This window comes from Nyctereutes procyonoides, unplaced genomic scaffold (genome assembly GCF_905146905.1).
Source record: "Nyctereutes procyonoides isolate TBG_1078 unplaced genomic scaffold, NYPRO_anot_genome, whole genome shotgun sequence".
In the NCBI taxonomy this organism is placed as follows: Eukaryota; Metazoa; Chordata; class Mammalia; order Carnivora; family Canidae; genus Nyctereutes; species Nyctereutes procyonoides.
The window spans coordinates 55,635,811-55,655,564 of record NW_026575133.1 but is presented as its reverse complement, the minus strand read 5'-3'; the positions used below and the strand labels follow the sequence as shown (position 1 = coordinate 55,655,564).

The 19,754-nt window shown below is 36.2% G+C and overlaps 1 protein-coding gene across 2 annotated transcripts in view; it reads right to left on the bottom strand.

Annotated features, from left to right (window-relative positions):
- The window catches only part of ELP3 (elongator acetyltransferase complex subunit 3), a 91,280-nt gene that overhangs the window by 68,086 nt on the left and 3,440 nt on the right, over window positions 1–19,754 (bottom strand). The window contains exons 2-6 of one of the 2 annotated variants that reach the window (XM_055300528.1): window positions 19,532–19,631; window positions 16,719–16,857; window positions 2,853–2,923; window positions 2,026–2,089; window positions 554–622 (exon numbers count right to left, since the gene is read on the bottom strand). In XM_055300528.1, coding sequence (XP_055156503.1) covers window positions 554–622; window positions 2,026–2,089; window positions 2,853–2,923; window positions 16,719–16,857; window positions 19,532–19,631 — 443 coding nt within the window. The remainder of the gene's footprint in view (window positions 1–553; window positions 623–2,025; window positions 2,090–2,852; window positions 2,924–16,718; window positions 16,858–19,531; window positions 19,632–19,754) is intronic. The other variant, XM_055300529.1, reaches the window with a different exon arrangement.

Here is a 19,754-nt window from a genome sequence, read left to right as displayed (position 1 = left end):
CACAGGACTTGTTTTTAATCAGTTATACTGAAGTATAATTTACATACAATAAAATCAATTAATTTTTAGATATAAAACTGAATGAGTTTGGGTTAAGTGTCTGGAGTTGTATAACTATCACCAAAGTCATAATGTAGAACAATTTCATGACTCCCAAGAGTTCCTCCTACCCTTTTGCAGTCAATTCCCTATTCCCATTCTGGCAAATCAGGCATAATACTTAAGTGGCCTATGGAAGCAAAAATTCAATACATTCAACTATTAAGAACTTCCACACATACACATCTGTAAATTTCATACAGTAAATGAGTTTGTACAAGTTGAAAGAAATTTAGAGATTATAAAACCCTTAAAGAAAATAATACAGTCTCTAATGGAAGTAGTGTTTTTTACTTTGCTGGGTATTAAAACAGTCTCCCTCCCTCAGGTGGATATTAAAAACTTACTGAGGAAAGACATTCTTTTAGTTATTTAAGGTTCAACTCAAATCAAACAATAATACCTTCCAACTGTGTACAAAAATCTAATTTAAAAATGCTTTTTGAAAACTTACCTGTTCTATTCGGTGTCTTGTCTGTAGATAAGGGTCATATCTAGCACGGATAGCTCTCATGGAGGTCGGCTACGAAAAAAAGAGAAAAATCTCCTGCTGGGCCCACGTTGAATAAAAAAATAAAAAGTAGTTTCAAAAGGACTGTATTAAAAATAAAATTCTCTTGTGCTCCTTCCTTCTTCAGTCTTGTTAGGGATCAAAATAATGTTCTGAATAGCATCTGGCTAGTCTCCACCCCCACTGTCTTAAGTATCTGAACAGCAGGGCATCTCCTTGAATCATATTTATCTTTGTGTAAACACTTAGGAAATCTACAGGGTCACTTTCTGCTGGAACAGAAAGGGATGGTTAAGGGACAGAAGTGAGAGGGAGCCTTTTCACTGAATAATTCCTTTTTGTATTTTTAAAAACCTGAACTATGGAAAACAAGTAAAAAGTGAAATACCATGTATAAGAAGAAAAAATCCAGTGGTTTGCTAGGTTCTGACCTCTTCGGAAGAGGCTGACTGCTTCAAAAGCCTGCTTGCTGTTCTTCTGCTTGCACCTCATCCCCTCTCTAATCCATTACCCACACAGCATCAAATGATCTTTTAAAACCCTACCTTGGAACAAATCATTCCCCTGCCTTCAACCTTAATAGTTTCTCATGACACCTATAATAAAATCCAAACTCTTTGCCCAGTTTACAAACTCCTATATCATTTGTCTCTTCAATCTCTTTCTTCCTCTTACCCACTATGTCCTGGTACACTCCACTGTTGTTTCTGCCATTGCTCCTTGTTCTAACTACTCTCTCTGCTGGAATGCTCTCTCCTGATATTCCTGCAATGGCTCCTTCATATCATTCAGGACTCAGTTTAAGTATCACTTCCTCAGAAGTGACTAACCTAACCATCATGGCTAAAGTATCTATTCAGCTTCTACAGATCTAACTCAATTTTACTTCTCTGTTTAGCATTTACTAGCACCAGATATTTTCTTCTTTATGGTCTATCTCCAATTATTGGAATGTAAATTCCATAAGATCAGGCACTTTGTCCATTTTTCAGTGCTAAAGAGAGTATAATGTGGTGGTGAGGAACAAAGAATTCAAAACCTGGCTCTGTCATTTATTAGCAGTGTGTTTCTGGGCCAGATGTTTAGGACTTCTAAGCCTGTTTCCTTATTCACAAAACCAGGATACTAACAGTGTCTACCTTCAAGATGCTACTGTAAGGTTTAAAGTTATAAAGCAACTTAGAACAGTTTGAAATATATAACAAGTACTTATATAAGTATTTTTCCAGTGACTAGAGCAATATATGTAGACACTCAGCAAATATTTGATGAATGAACAACTTCTGTAAATCAAGAGAAAAATAAAAAAAAATTTAACAAAGCCAGTACTTGGTACTTGTGCTCATACTTGTACAAGCACACTATAGGTAAAGAATGATGTTACACTTCCTCACAACAACCTCACATTACTTTACCTCATATCCAGTATAAGACTGGGTTGAATATTCAAAATCTGAATCAGGTCCACCGGGGCAGTATCTGTCAATACAACCGAAGAATGAAGATGTCAGATACAAAACTTAGTTCAATACTCTAGTTCAAGTATCTGCAGTTTCCATAAAATCCTGAGAGCAAACAAGCTTCATTTTCAAATCCTAATAGAAGAGTCTACCTTTGTAGTATCTATAGTTTCCACAATAAACATATAAGGAACATTATTGTAGTCATTTTCAGAATGTTGCAGTCACTGTTATTTTAGAGGTTTAAGCTTTTAGAAGTAAGTAACAGGACCTAGGTTTTCCTAGGCTTGGAATGATACAATGCTCTCTTGGTAACCAAACTTAAGAAAATCTTTCTCTCATTTAATCCTCCTACCTAGAATTATGCATATTATTCTGCCTATTTTTCCAATTATCTAAATTTAAGAAGTTTAAATGTTATTTATATGGGTAACTTTTTAATTTGATACTTTTCTAATCCAAACTCATTTTAAATTTCTGACATTTAGAATTCAGGCCACTCATATTTACATGTTTTATTTATCAAGTTAATAGACTGTCACTCTTATAAGTTCCATAACCTATGTATTTTTTTATTGTTTATTGCAACATATTAAAATCTTTATATATTTCATTTTTAAAGCAGTGAAACATCCTATCAATGGCTGTTTGTTTCAAAGAACTAACTTATGAGTCGACTGAATCGAAGTTTTAAATATTACCAGCATCACTGATTAAGACTCTAGGGTATTCACGAATTCAACTAAAGTACACACACAACTTATGAAAATCATCACACTTACACACATATATTTCCTGTAAAACTGATATGTGGGCATCTGTGGGGTTTGCACATCACAGCCACGACAGCAATCTACAAAAGAAAGATTAATAAAAAAGCTATTATGGAATAACAAATATACAATTCTGGAGAGTGGTTATGTCTCAGGAGGGCAAGGAATGCAATCAGGAAATGGTACATAAGGGGGGAAGAAAAGAAATGGCACTTAAGTGTCTTCAAAGTACTGGTAATGCTGTATTTCTTAAACTGAGTAGTGGGTATAAGGGTCATCTTTTCAATGTTTTTAATTTCTAAAATATACAAATGCCCTTATATACTAGCTTGTATTACATTTTACTACAAATTAAGTGCAAAATAAGGAATTACTAATTTTCAAAGTCATAGTGATTCTATTCCCTCTCTCTTTGATTTATTTTACTAAAATAGCCTACAAGAAAAAATTAATTTATGAAAGTCTATAAAATTATATCTAAACCTAACCTTTGTAACTCAATCTCCTCACGGATATACTGGATCTCAGTATTTAGAGCAGACAGTATTTAAACTAGGAGCTACACTTTATAGAGTATGTGCAAACTATTCTCAAAGGGGTCTATCACAGCCCTCCTGGGATAAGGACAGTATGTGTTTCAGAAAGGGGGTGATGACAGAGACAGAAATATGGTTACATTTGGAGGGAGTCAGCCAAATAAGGATATAGACTAAAGTGAATGCAAGCCAAGTTTCTTATTATCAGAGAAGGAAGTTATAAATATGGAAAGGAAAAGAACTTGGATGGAATAGAAGGTAGTGCTGTGAACTCAGTTTTCAATAAATACGCTGATATACAAATAAATATAAGTGCAAATGTGTTATGTATATATAAGTACATATGTCTGCATATATACAGATATATTTCTTAGCTTGGCCCACTGACACAATCTGGGAGCAGCAATACCCTAATAGCAATGCATATTAGTACTCATCTTGGTTTCTAAATATCCTTCTTCACTGAAAGGAAGCAGGGCTCCTTAGTGAAATGAAATGGCTTATTTCAGACCTGGGGCAAATAAAGGACAAGATGAACATGGAACATTTTATTATAACAGAAAGCTATAAACTGCTCAAAAAATGATGGGGACATTTTAGAAAGATATAGAAACCAGCCTGAAAAGGTTCTTACTGGCCAAATCAGGGATCATTTGAGCATCAAAATAAATAATAATAGTTAACAGATTATAACCCCCCAAATAGGAAACCACCAATCCATTCATTCAAATAAATGAATGAGCAAACAGAAAATCTGATAAGGCACAGAATACTTACAGAGTCTCAAAGTATGTCACCACATAAACTTAATTACAAAGTGAAGAAGATTAACTTTACATAAGAGAAGCCTGGTAGATACTACCTTGATCAAAATGAACAATATCAAAAAGAAGAACAAGGATAAAGGTGTCATGCATGGTCTCTTGATTTCAAACTATACTACACAATACAGTATTAGCATAAAAATAGACACACAGATAACAGAACAGAAAAAAGAAAGCCCAGAAATAAACCCCTCATATATGATCAGTTAATTTACAACAAAGAAGCTAAGAATATATAATGGGGAAAGGACAGTCTTTTCAATAAACTGTGTTGGGAAAACTGGACATCCACAAGCAAAAGAACTAAACTAGACCATTATCTTACATAATACACAAATTAACTCAAAATAGAATAAAGATTTGAATGTAAGACCCGAAACCATAAAACTTCTAGAAAAAACACAGGCAGAAGCTCCCTGACATTGGTCATCTGAGTGTTGAACTTTTGGACCTGAGTCCAAAAACAAAGGTGACAAAAGCAAAAATAAATGGGACTACATCAAAATTAAGAGCTTCTGCACAGCAAAGGCAACCATCAACAAAAGGAAAAGGCAACCTATTGAGTGGGAGAAAATATCTGCAATTCATATATCCAATAAAGAGTTAATTCCAAAATATATTTAAAAACTCAGCTCAATAGCAAAAACCAATATGATTAAATAATGAGCAGGGGACTTGAACATTTTCCCAAAGACATAGAGATGGTCAACAGGCACATGAAAAGATGTCCAACATCACTGATTATCAGGGAAATGAATATTAAAACCATAAAATATTACTTGTTAGAATAGCTACTATGAAAAAAATAAGAAATAACAAGTGCTGGTGAGGATGTAGAGAAAAGGAAACCATCATGCACTATTGGTGGGACTGTAAATCAGTGCAGTCACTGAGATCAGTATGAAGGTTAGAATTAAAAATAGGTCTACAATATGATCTAGTTATTCCACTTCTTGGTATTTATTCTAAAAAAAAATTGAATAAAAAAAATTAAATCACTATTTTGAAAAGATATGCACCCCTATGTTTACTGCAACATTGTTTACAATAGCCAAGACATAGAAACAACTTGTGTCCATCAACGGATGAATGGATAAAGAAGGTATGCTACACACACACACACACACACACACACACACACACTGGATTATAGCTCAGCCATGAAACAGAATGAAATCTTGCCATTTGTGGTAACACAGATGGACCCTGAGGGTATTAAATGGTAGATGAAGTAAGTCAGAGAAAGACAAATACCATATGACTTCACTTATATGTAGAATGTAAAAAACAGAACAAAACCTATATATGCAGAGAACAGACTGGGGGTAATCAAGGAGGGAGGTCGCTAAGGGATGGACCAACCTGGTGAAGAGGGTCAATTGTATGGTGATGGATGGTAATGAAAATTACTGTGGTGATCACTTTTAGTGTATACAAATATCAAATTATTATCTTATACACTTGAAACTAATATAATGTTATATACCAATTTTACCTCAATGAGAAAAAAAGAACATTATCGGTGACAGGACAAATTCAAACTATATACCACCTGATAGGATACAATAAGAACACATGATCGCTTCTGTGATGTCCCTGCTAAATATGCATAACCTGAATCTAATTATGAGGAAACATGTGATTAAACTAAACTGAGGAACATGCTACAAAATAACCTGCCTGAAACCTTCAAAAGTGTTACTGTAATGAAGTCAAGAAAACATAGGAAGTGTCCAGACTAAAGACACATGACAACCAAATCCAACATGTGATTCTGAACTGGGTTCTGTAGATTATTGAAACAGTGGGTGAAACTTGAATGAGGTCTGAGGATTAGAGGACAGTACTTATCAGTGTTAAATTCCTGATTTTTTTTTAAGATTTTATTTATTTATTCATGAAAGACAAAGAGAGACAGAGGCAGAGACATAGGCAGAGGGAAAAGCAGGCTCCCTCCAGGAAGCCCCTGATGCAGGACTCCATCCTGGAACTCTAGGATCATGCCCTGAGCCCAAGGCAGAGGCTCAACCACTGAGCCACCCAGATGTCCCAGATTCCTGATTTTGACACTGTACTGTGGTGATATAAAGAAATGTCCTTATTTTTAGGAAATGCACACTAAAGTATTCAAATACAACTTAATTTGCAACATACTCTCAAGTGGTTCAGGGGGAAAATGTTCTTTATATTAGACCTTCAATTTTTCTCTAAGTTCGATTGTTTTTCACAATAAAAATTATTAAGGGGATCCCTGGGTGGCTTAGCGGTTTGGCGCCTGCCTTTGGCCCAGGGCGCGATCCTGGAGTCCCGGAATCGAGTCCCGCGTCGGGCTCCCGGCATGGAGCCTGCTTCTCCCTCTTCCTTTGTCTCTGCCTCTCTCTCTCTCTATGTCTATCATAAACCAACAAACAAACAAACAAATATATAAATAAATCTTTAAAAAATTATTAAAATTTAAGTCATTAGCAATCTAGAAAAAGTACAAAATTTTTTAAAAATTGCAAATCTGAAAAATTTAGATTTTCAAACAAATGTTTACATTTAAAATAAGCCACAACTATATATACCACTGATAAGGCCAGTCTAACTCAACCGTCTGTATTGAGGGCCCAGTATATAGTCCAGGTTCTAAGCCTCACAGAGCAAATGGGCCTTGAGACTACAAAAATATTAATGCACTGCTTCTGTCCTCTGAAATCATACCTACCTAGGGGAGCAAGACACATAGAAATAGGATATTTCAAAACCACATGGTTAGAAGCATGTGGAAAATACTAGGAATGCTGAAGAAGGTACTTAGCCTTGACCAGGGAAGTCAGAGAAGCCTACCTGAGTTGCTAAGAGCTGTGCTGAGTAAGAGTTAATTGATGAGGCATCTGGGGAGCTCAGTTGGTTAAGTGCCCAACTCTGTTTCAGCTCAGATGATGATCTCAGAGTTGTAAGACTGGGTCCCGCATTTGGCTCTGTGCTAGCATGGAATCTGCTTGTCCCTCTCCCTCTGCTCCTTTCCCTGCTTGTGCACGCGTGCTCTCTCTCTTTCAAATAAGTAAATAAGTAAATAAATAAATAGTTAATTGAGCTAAGAAGATAGGGTAAGGTGGACCAGGGAAGAAAAGTGCAGCAGTTTTCAAAGTTTTAAGCAGTAGACCTCTCTTTCAAGTAACATTTTACTTAGAACTTCAATTTATAAGAGATAAAAAAGCTAGAGCCCTAGGTGAAATAGAGACGTACCTGCTTCTATGCCTTCCCTATTTATTATTCCTCACAGTAGCTCCAAAAGACTTCTACAGAATTCTAGTTTTGTAGAATACAGTTTAAAAATCACCAATAAAGTAGAAAATGCAATGACTTTGGAGTCAGTCATGACTTGGGAGATATAGGTTTGACTCTTTTCTCTGTCCCAAATGGGTATTTTCTTATTTGTAATATGTAGACAATACTACTTACCCCTCAAAACTGTTTTGAGGATTAAATTAGAAACACAGAGACCAGTGTGTAACAGGTGAGCAACATATAGTAGTTGTTGTTGTATTTAATACTGATACTATTAAGAATAATCACTATGTTCTAAGCAAAACAAAAAGTCAAATGCAAACTCAAAATGGATCACAGACCTAAATGTAAAGTCAAAAAAACTAAAAAACTTCTGTAACAGGAGAAAATCTAGGTGACCTTGGGTTTTGCAATGAGTTTTTAGACCAACAGTCCTTAATCCCATCATCTATTTAGCCCATCCCCCTAAATTCTTCCCCTCTGGTAACCGTCAGTTAATACTGTATACTTAAGGTCAGTTTCTTCATTTTTCTCTCTTTTTTTTTTTCCCTTCGCTCATTTATTTTGTTTCTTAAATACCACATAGGAGTGAAATCATATGGCATTTGTCTTTTTCTAACTGCCTCATTTTGCTTAGCATGATACTATCTCCATCCATGTCAGATGGCAAGATTTCATTCTTTTTAATGGCTGAATGATATTACATGGTGTGTGTGTGTGTTTGTGTGTATGCCACATCTCCTTTATCCATTCATGGATGAATGGACATGGGCTGCTTCCATAATTTGGCGATTGTAAATAATGTTAAAAAAACAAAACAAAACAGGGTGCACGTACTCCTCTGAATTAGTGTTTTTGTATTCTTTGGGTAAATACCCAGTAGTGTGATTAATGGTTTGTAGGGCAGTTCTATTTTAAAAAAAAAAATTTTTTTAAAGATTGATTGATTGATTGATTTATGAGAAACACACACACACACAGAGAGAGAGAGAGAGAGAGAGAGAGGCAGAGACACAGGCAGAGGAAGAAGCAGGCTCCATGCAAGGAGCCCGATGTGGGACTCGATCCCCGGTCTCCAGGATCACTCCCTGGGCCGCAGGCAGCGCTAAACCGCTGTGCCACCGGGGCTGCCCTATTTTAAAATTTTTGAGGAACCTCCATACTATTTCCACAGTGGCTGCACCAGTTTGCATTCCCACCAGCAGTACAAGAGCGTTCCTTTCTCTCCACATCCTTGTCAACACCTGCTGTATCTTCTGTTGTTGCATTTAGCCATTCTGACAAATGTGAGGAGATAACTCATTGTGGTTTTGATTTGCATTTCTCTGATGGCAAATCATGATGAGCATCTTTTCATGTCTTTTGGCCATCTGGATGTCTTCTTTGGAGTAATGTCTCTTCATGTCTTCTGCTGATTTTTAAATTGGATTATTTGTTTTTTGGATGTTGAGTTATATCAGTTCTCTATATATTTTGGGTACTAATATCATTTGCAAATATCTTTTCCCATTCAGTAGGTTGCCTTTTGGTTTTGTTTCCTCTGATGTGCAGAAGCTTTCTATTTTGATGCAGCCACAACAGTTTATTTTTGCTTTTATTTCCCTTGCCTCAGGAGGCATATTTAGGAAAAAGCTGCTATGGCCAATGTCAAAGAATTTACAGCCTCTGTTCTCTTCTGTGATTTTTATGGTTTCAGGTCTTATATCTAAGTCTTTAATCCATTTCAAACTCATTTTTGAGTATAGCATAGGAAAGCAGTCCAGTTTCTTTCTTTTCCATGTTGCTATCCAGTTTTTCCCAACTACTGTTTGTTGAACAGACTTTTTCCCAGTGTATATTCTTTCCTACTTTTTCAAACATTAACTGACCATAGAGTTTTAAGTTTATGTTTGGGCTTTTCATGCTGTTCCACTGATCTATGGGGTCTATTTTTGCATCAGTATCATGCTGTTTTGATTACTACAGCTTTATAATATTACTTGGAAGTCAAGAATGGTGATCCCTCCAACTTTGCTTTTCTTTTTCAAGATTGCTCTGGCTATCTGGAGTCTTTTAGTGATTCCATATGAATTTTAGGATTGCTTATTCTAGTGGTATTTTGATAGGGATTGCATTAAATGTGTAGATTGTTTTGGGTAGGATAGAGATTTTAACAATATTTGTTCTTTTAATCCATGAGCATGGGATGTTTCTACATTTCTTTGTGTCCTCTTCAATTTCTTTCATCAGTGTTTTATAGTTTTCAGAGTACAGGTCTTTCACCTTTTGGTTAGATTTGTTCCTAGGGATATTGTTTTTTGTGTCATTGTAAATGGGATTGTTTAATATCATTTTCTTAAGATTTTTATTTATTTTAGAGAGAGAAAGAGTGAATGGGGGGAGGGTAGATCAGAGGGAAAAAGAGAATTTCAAGCAGACTCCATGCTGAGTGGAGGGCTCAATCTCATGACCCTGAAATCATGACCTGAGCTGAAATCAAGAGTCAGACACTTAACTGAGAGCCACCCAAGTTCCCCTTAATTGGACTTTCTGATGCTTCATTATTGGTATATAAAAATGCAACAGATATCTCTACACTGATTTTTATATCGTACAATTTTACTGAAATCTATCAGTTCTAGCAGGTTTTGGGTGGAGTCTTTTGGGTTTTTTTACATATAGTTATCATGTCATCTGTAAATAGTGAAAGTTTTACTTCTTTCTTACTGATTTGAATGATTTTTATTTCTTTTTGTTGTATGATTGCTGCTGCTAGGCCTGTACTATGCTGAATAAAAACGGTGAGATCAGACATCTTATCTTTTTCCTGATCTTAGAGGAAAAGCTCTGTTTCCCCCCATTAACAATGATGTTAGGGTAGCCCAGGTGGCTCAGCAGTTTAGCGCTGCCTTCAGCCTAGGGCATGATTCTGGAGACTAGGGATCGAGTCCCACGTTGGGTTCCCTGCATGGAGCCTGCTTCTCCCTCTGCCTGTGTTTCTGCCTCTCTCTCTCTCTGTGTGTCTTTCATGAATAAATAAAATCTTTTAAAAAAATGATGTTAAGCTGTAGGTTTTTCATATATGGCCTTTATTATGCAGAGGTATATTCCCTCTAAACCTACTTTGTTAAGGGTTTTATCATGAATGGATGTGGTACTTTGTCAGATGCTTTTTCCGGGTCTACTGAAATAATCATATGGTTCTTTTCCTTTCCCTTACTGATGTGATGTATCACATTGATTGATTTGTGAATACTGAATCACCATTTCAACCCAGGAATAAATCTCACTTAATTGTGGGAAATGATTTTTTTAAATGTATTACTGGATTCGGTTTGCTAGTATTTTGTTAAGGATTTTTATCATCTATATTGATCAGGAATACTGACCTGACTCTTTTTAATGGTGTCTTTATCTGCTTTTGGTAATGCTGGCCTCATAAAATGAATCTGGAAGTTTTCCTTCCTATTTTTTGGAATAGTTGGAGGAATAGGTATTAACTCTTAATTCTTTAAATGTTTGGTAAATTTTGCCTGTGAAGTCAACTGGTCCTGGACTTTTGTTTGTTGGGAGTTTTTTGATTACTGATTCAATGTCTTTGCTGGTAATCAGTCTCCTCAAATTTTCCATTTCTACCTGTTTCAGTTTTGGTAGTTTATATGTTTCTAGGGATTTATTTCTTATAAGCTGTCTAATTTGATGGCATATAGTTTATCATAATATTCTCTTATTACTGTATTTCTATGGTGTTGATATTTCTCCTCTCTCACTTATGATTTTGAGTCCTTTCTCCTGTTTTTCTTGATAAGTCTGGTTAGAGGTTTATCAATTTTATCGATTTTTTTTTCAAAGCACCAGCTCCTGATTTCATTGATTATTTTCTTAGTTTTTATATAATTTATTTCTGCTCTAATCTTTATTATTTCCTTCCTTCTGCTACTTTTAGGTTCCATTTGTTCTTTTTCTAGCTCCTTTTGCTGTAAGAGTAGCTTGTAAATTTGAGATTTTTCTTGCTTCCTGAGGTAGGTCTGTATTGTTATAAACTTCCTCTCCTCAGAATCACTTTTGGTGCATCCCAAAGGTTTGGATTGTTGCGTTTTCATTTTTATTTGTGTTCATGTACTTTTTAATTTTTGTTCTTTTATTTCCTAATTGATCCATTCATTGTTTAGTAGCATGTTATTTAGCCTCTATATATTTGTAATCTTTCCAGATATTTTCTTGTGGTTGACTTCTTGTTTCATTGTGTTGTGGTCAGAAAAAAGATGCATGGTAGGACTTTGATCTTCTTGAATTTGTTGAGGCTTATTTTCTGACCTAGCACATGATCTCTTCTAGAGAATGATCCACGTACACTTGAAAAGAATGTGTATTCTGCTATTTTAAGATGGAATGTTCTGAATATATCTGTTAAATCCATCTGGTCCAATGTGTTTGTGCTTCCTTGTTTCTGGCTGGTTGATCTGTCCATCAATGTAAGTGGCCTGTTAAAGCTCCCTACTATTACAGTATTACTATGTATTAGTCTTTTATGTTTGTTATTAACTGTTTAATATATTTTGGTGCTCCCATATTGGGTACATAAATATTTACAATTGTCTATCTTCTTGTATCGTCCCTTTTATTATTATATAGTGTCCTTCTTTGTCTTTTGTTACAGTCTTTGTCTATTTTGTCCAATATACCTTGGATTTCTTTTGACATCCACTTGCATAATAAATGTTTCTCCAACCTCTCACTTTCAGTCTGCAGATGTCATTAGATCTAAAATTAGTTTCCTGTGAGCAGCATATAGGTGAGTCTTGTTTTTTAATTTATTCTGACTTCATATATCTTTTGGAGCATTTAATCCATTTATATATTCAAAGTCATTACTGATACTTATTTGCCATTTCATTCCTTGTTTTGTGGTTGTTCCTGACATTTTTTTCTGAACCTTTCTTCTTGTTCTATCTTTCATGGTTTGCTAATTTTCTTTAGTTATTTGGATTCCTTTCTCTTTAATCTTTGCATATCTATTAGTTTTTGACTTGTGGTTACCATTAGGTTTGTATATAAATCTTCTGCCTAGGGATCCCTGGGTGGCACAGCGGTTTGGTGCCTGCCTTTGGCCCAGGGCGCGATCCTGGAGACCCGGGATCGAATCCCACGTCGGGCTCCCGGTGCATGGAGCCTGCTTCTCCCTCTGCCTGTGTCTCTGCCTCTCTCTCTCTCTCTCTCTGTGACTATCATAAATAAATAAAGAAAAAAAATTAAAAAAAAAATCTTCTGCCTATAGCAGTCTATGTTAAGTTGACGGTTGTTTAAGTTTGAACTCATTCTTTACTCCTTTCCTCCCCACATTTTACGTATATGGTGTCATTTTTTTTTAACCCCCTTTTATTTTGTGGGTTATTTAACTGATTTTTTCCAATAATATTCATTTTTACTGGTTTTGTGTTTCCTACCTTCATACTGTCACTTTTGGTCTTTCTTTCCACTCCAAGAGTCTTCTTTAATATTTCTCATGGGACTGGTTTTAATGGTCATGAACTCCTTTAGTTTTTGTTTGGGAAACTCTATCTTCCTTTCTATTCTGAATGATAGCCTTGCTGGGTAAGATATTCTTGGCTACTTTTCCCATTTCTCATTTGAATATATCATGCCACTCCCTTCTGGCTTATAAGGTTTCTGCCGAAAAATCTCCTGATAGCTTTATGGTGTTTCCCTTGAATATAACTATCTTGCTGCTTTTAAGATATGTATTTTTAAAATCACTACTTTTTGCCATTTTAATTATGTCTTGGTATGGATCTGCTTCTGCTTTTGTTACTTGTATTGGGCATTCACTGTAACTCCTGGGTGTGGATATCGGTTTCTCTCCCCAAATTGGGTAAATTTTCAGCTTCTATTTCCTTAAATTCTCTGCCTCCTTTGCTCTCTCTACCTCTTCTGTGACACCTTTAATATGAATGTAAGATTGATGGGGTAACTGAGTTCCCTAAATGTATTTCAGTTTTGCATAATTCTTTTTTCTCTTTTTATTCAGATTGATTCTTTTCCATTACTTTGTCTTGTAGGTCAGTAATCCACTCCTCTGTTTCTTCCATCCTACTGTTCATTCCATCCAGTGTGTTTCTCATTTCATTTATTGAACACTTTATCTCTGCTATGTTATTCCTTATTTCTATGTTAAGTGCCTTATTCATGTCTTCTACTCTTTTCTCAAGTCCTGTGAGCATCCTTATGATTATTGCTTTAAGTACTCCATCAAGTGTGTTACTTATACCTGCTTTGCTTAGATCTCTGGCCATGACCTTGTCCTTTTCTTTCTTTTTTTTTTTTTTTTGGTAATAAATTTCTCTGTCTTCTCATTTTGTCTAAGTCTCTGTGCCTGTTACTCTATGTGAGGAAAGTCAGCTATGTCTTCTGTTCTTGAGGGTTAATGGCCTTATGAAGAAGTCCTGTACTGCCCTCCCATACATCGCCCCCTGCTCCCCAGGGCCTGGTGCTTTGGGGAGTCTCTTGGTGTGTGCTGTGTCAGTTCTGCTGTTGTGTTCTAGCCATTCTATCTTTCATGCTAGTTATCTGTAAAGGTTCTCTGTGGGCTCCCTGGTGCGACAGTGTTAGTCTGTCTCTCACCCTTCTCTGTGACTGGGGCTCTCTCCCCACCACAGTGGCCATGATCTCTTTCTCTCTCAAAACCCATCGCTGCACTTCCTATGTGGCCCGCTCTCTACCTTTAGTTGTATAGTTTGTTCTGTAATTCTTCCGGTCAATTACTGGGGTATTTAGGATGATGTGATAGTTATCTAGTTGTATTCATGGGATGAGGTGAGCCTAGGGTCCTCTTTCTCTGCCATCATCCAACCTCTCCCTGTACTTCTGATATTTTTAATAGTTCACTCTGGTGATATTGTCAAAGATGGATTTGGTGCAGGTATGAAACGTAGACTAGTTAGGAAATAACTGAAATAGTCTGAACACGAAATAATGAAGGCCAAAACATTCCTAGGAATGTGTGGTAGGAATGGACAATGCATTTTACATCTTTTAGAAACTGAGTGGACAGAGGTACTATGAACTAAGACAGACAAGAAAAATGAATGAGCAAGTTTGAGGTTAGTTTTGGTTATGTTATACATGAGGGTATACAGGCAGTCAAAGGAGAGATATTTATCAGGTACTTTGACCAAAGCCTGATGTTTGGGGAGTGGTCAGAGCTGGAAGTCAGCATATAACAATAATTAGAAATGTCAATGGATGAAATCACCAAAGAAGGCATGCATGGTACTAAAAACAGCAGACCCAGGACCACAAAAAAACATCACTTTTTAGAGGCAAGCAAAATAGGAACAGACCTCAAAGAAAGAAAAGAAAGAATCAGAGGTAGGAGAAGGAGAGAGAATGGTGTCATGGAAGCCTGGTTTATTAGTCAGGTTGCAAGGTTGATAAATCTTTGTCTTCCATAGTGGCAAGCTCATACATAATGCTGAAAACTAAAAATTCAAGACTGAATCTACAGAGTGTGTTATTTGGGGATAATGGAAGGAAATGCCAAGAAATCAGCTAAGAGTTAAAAGTGGTTACCCTGAGGGGAAAAATGGGAAGTGAGGGGTTTGAAACTATAGTTGGCACTTGAACAAAGCAGAGGTTAGTGGTGACAACCCCTCAGCTCAGTTGAAAATCTGAATATAACTTTTGACTCCCCAGAAACCTAATTACTTTCACAGCCTACTGTTGAGAAGCCTTACTGGTAACAGAAACCATCAATTAATACATATTTTGTAACTTATAGATATTATAAACTGTATTCTTACAATAAAGTAAGCTGAAAATCTTAAAGAAAATAAATCTATAATGCTGTATTTATTGGGAAAAAAATCTGCCTGTAAGTGGACCCATGAAGTTCAAACCCATGTTGTTCAACTGTATTAGTTTCTCTTAAAGAATCTTTTATACGAGGTACAAATAAATAAAACAAAAAACACTTAAGTACAAAGAAGAGCCCATGATTGGTGATAAAAATGAATTGTATAAAAAAGTTTTAGGGTTTAATTAGCCACAAATCCAGTATGATCCAGGAGATAATAGCCACCAAACAAGTCAACTTAAACTGTAATTACCACAAGTATAATACTCCCATCCAAATAACAGATTGAATTTCTATGATCATATAAGAAATACACAATTCAATTATGGGTACCAAGTTTTATGAGGGTTCAAATGCTATCTTTCACACTCATCCTTCTTATCCTAGAGCCCTTACCCTAATTCCAGCTCTTAATACATTTCACACTTAGATCAAACCAAGAGTATCCTAACTGGTCTTCTTGGCTCCACGCTACTCTACATCTTGTATCCAAATTAATTTTCTGAAAAATCCATTTTGTTCATATCACTCTCCTTCTCAAGTATCTTTAAGAGTTTCCTATTACTCAGGTCCTTTGCAGGACATTTAAGATCTTTTGCAAGCTGATCCCAAACTAACTCTTCAATCTAATGTCCTGCTGCTTTCTCAAATGAATGATCAACTCCAGGCAGTCTGAGGTACTCACTGTTCCCTGAACAAATCGTACCTCTTACAACATCTCTACCTCTGTGCCTTAGTTCCTTCTGCCCTTGCTCCCACTGCTCTTCAAGCCTGCTCTGCTTATATGGGCGTCACTTATATGTCAAACAAGTGCCACACTTTCTCTTGGGCTTTCCCTAGTCTCTTTTAGGGAAAGCTGCTTCACAAATACCATATACAGAATGACTTTGTACCATTAATTACCTTTTAAGAGTACAAGCGGCACCTGGCTGGCTCAGTCAGTTGAGTTTCCTACTCTTGATTTCAGCTCATGAAATTGGGGTCATGAGATTAGGCCCAGCACTGGGCTCTGTACTCAGCACAGTCTCTCTCCTTCTCCCTCTATCCCTCCCTCTGCTCATGCGCACACATGCATACATGTACAATATGCTCTCTCTCAGATAAATAAGCAAAATCTTTTAAAAATAAAGTAAAAGTCACTTGCATAAAATGGCCAAGAATGTGATAATCACTAAGCCTCAACTTACACTTTCAAGGACATCAAAACATCATCTACTCCTTCAAGTACAATGATTGGTTTTCCTCACTATGACCTTATTCTACACATGTCTCTACTGCAGCACATATCATAATATAATGGATTTTATTAAACTGACTCCCCTACTTCTACCTCACCACCTGGGTGTTACACATGCAAGCAAAGATTTCTGGCAGAACAGAAACACAGTATTTCATGAATCAAATTACTCACCCCACTGGCAGTTCTGATGGGTTTTGCCTTTAACTTGGGGACTAAGACCTTTCGATACTGAGGTGGGACCGCAGCGATGATATCCACTAGACGGGGCTGTGCTGAGAGGCCATATTTGGCAGCTGTCCTGGTTTTCACCCTGAAAATAAAGTACCTAGCATTATCAAGATCATAATATTTCAGGCATACTATCAAAAGAATGACTTATAAACATCATCAACTTCTGTCACTTCCCTATCCTTTCACCAGATGACAACAGTGGCTTTAACATTTGTGAGTATCAGAAAAATAGAAGAAAATCAGGAAAATGCAGCAGTGACTTCTTCTTACCCTGGAGTACAAGAAAAGAAAACAAGATGACTATAGGGAAGGGTCCCAGGACAGTGACACAAGGTAGGTCTCATTCAAAATAGTGCAGTAGCTTCAGAGGGTTCTACCCTTTTCTCAACCTCAACACTATACCATTTGGGATTAATTCTGTTGTGAGGGACTATTTACTATACTATAGGATGTTTAGCAGCTTCATTGGTACCCACCAGCACCCCACTTCCCATTGTTAACTAAAAATGTCTCTTGACATTACGAAATGTCTCCTGGGTGGGTGGATAGCAGGTATCATGCCTAGTTGTGTGTCTTAGAGCAGGCAAACAAACAAAAAATAATTTAAAGGAAAGGTGTGCAGAACCAAATAGTAAATGAATTATACATTTTTTAGAAGTGTTTTAAAACTTTTTTTAATATAAAATAGTAGTTACATAAAAAACAGAAGATAAAACGTACAAATGTACTTTAACATTTATGAAGGAAACACATGTACACATGTATCCCTTCCTGATTGTAATTCTATCTCTAATCCCTAGAAATAACCTTCAGCCCAATTAAATAGGTCCTTGCTTTTCTCTGTAACTTTATTGGTTTCTCATTTCTTGACTGCTTAGCAAATCCTAACAGTCACCTTAATTTCTCATTTTAATCCACCTAAAAATATTGTGAGGTATTTGTATCATTTTCAAAAAATGTTAACCCAGTATCTGATTTATAAAGAGACTACCCAAGTACTTATGCCAGAAGGTATAAGGCAGAGTTGTTTCATGCTCTATGTCTGTATGTTTTCAGATAAGCATTCACAAAAATAAATGTTAAATGATAAAAACACATGTGAAAAAACACCCATATAATAATGAATGTGTCCAGAGTTCAAGAGAGGAACTCAGTGTGTGCTGGGGAAACAGTTACGGAAAAGAGTTGGCTTCAGGCAGACATGGAGATGCCACTGAAAGCAAACAGGCTGGCTTATGTGAAGATGCAAAAACAGGAATGCACATATTTAAAGATATAGGGGTAGACTTGACAGAAAGCAGGAGACTTCCAACGTAAAGGTACAGAAGTTTAAAAAGTTGTGAAAGCTGAAGCCAGACCCAGAGGCTTTACATAATGAGCTGAGGAGTCTGTATTCAATTTCTTAAGTGTTGAAGACATACTGAACTTTCCTGTACAGGGAAATGACATGATAAAAGATGAGATGAGGAACAATTAACTTGTAAGAGATAAAAAAGAGGCTAAAGCACAAGCTACTACAGTAGTCTAGAATGAAGTTTACAAAAGAACGGATTTGGGAGCTGGTAGTGGAAATGAAAGTGACAGTCATAATGAAAAGAGAGAGAAAAAAAAAAAAAAGAAAAGAGAGTAAGCAAAACTTAAATACTAATTGAACCTAACAAGAACAATTTGAAGAGGACAAAAGAGTTTCAAGCCTAGGTGAAGGTTAACACAATTGAGCAAAGAGGACATCTGCGTAGAGGCTGATTTTAAGGAAGATGGTAGCATAAACTTGAGATAAATTAAAGAGACTGACAAAAATATCCAGGAAATAGAAATGTTCACTATAAATAAAAGACTTGTATAATTAGGGGCATAGCCAATCAATGACAGAAAATCATCAAAGGGTAGAAAAATCAGCAAAACATAACTCCACAGTCAAGATAGTTACTTACTTATTCCTTTAGCAAAACTTTATTAAGCACAATATTCCAAGGAAGTGATAAAACACTGCCGTATCTCTAGCAACAGGAAATAGTCTAAAAAAAGCCCACTGGTGATTAGATCACTGATGACCTACCTGGGAGTGGGGAGAAAACTATTTCATTAGAACAGATCTACATAGTGACTATCAAATGAAAACAAAAGATGTGGAGATGAAATCCTAACTGAGGATTTAGCAAAGTCAAAGCTGAACATGACTGTGGAAAGGAAACAGATGAACAAGTCAAAGGCGCTGTAAAGTAGCAAAGGATTGGATTAGATCAAGGACCCCAATGGTAGGGTTTTTCCTGAGAGAGCTACTGCTTCTTCTGAGACAATAGGGAGGAACAAAGATGTGAAGTGATGTAGCACAGGAGATAACATGGGCTCTGAGACAGATGATCTAATTCTAAATCCCAGTTCTGCCAACTACCAGTTCCTTACTCTTGGACAAATTACTTAATCTTTCTCTGTCTAAATTACCCACCTGTCAAATGAGGGTGATATAAGTACCTAACTCACACAGGTTTTGAAATGACCAACTGAGCTAAGACAATGCACTACTAACAGTGACTGGGACATAGTAAATGTCAAATTAATATTAGAAGCTCTTAGTACTATTAGGCCATGAGAGAATTTTGCCGTAAATGAGTCACAGGGCAGAGCAGAAAGCTAAATTCTCAATTAAAATATAAAACGTGAGACAGAAAACATAGTATTTGATAATTTCATTAAAAAGATCTACCACCTAAGAACAGGATTGCCTTCTTTTTTTTTATAAATCCACTTACTTATTCAGATCGATGTCTTTCCCCTGTTCGTGGGCTTCAATTAGTTGTTTAATAACATCTCCTATGGTCAGCATCATTAGCTCAGCAGGGCTGAGATCTCCTGGAAAGATCATATTTAACAATGTAAAAAGTCACATTACTCCATGAAGTTTTTTATTTTTTTCTTCCAAAATTATCCCAACCATCCCAGATGAATAGGTCAAGTTTGCAAGACACCAAACTT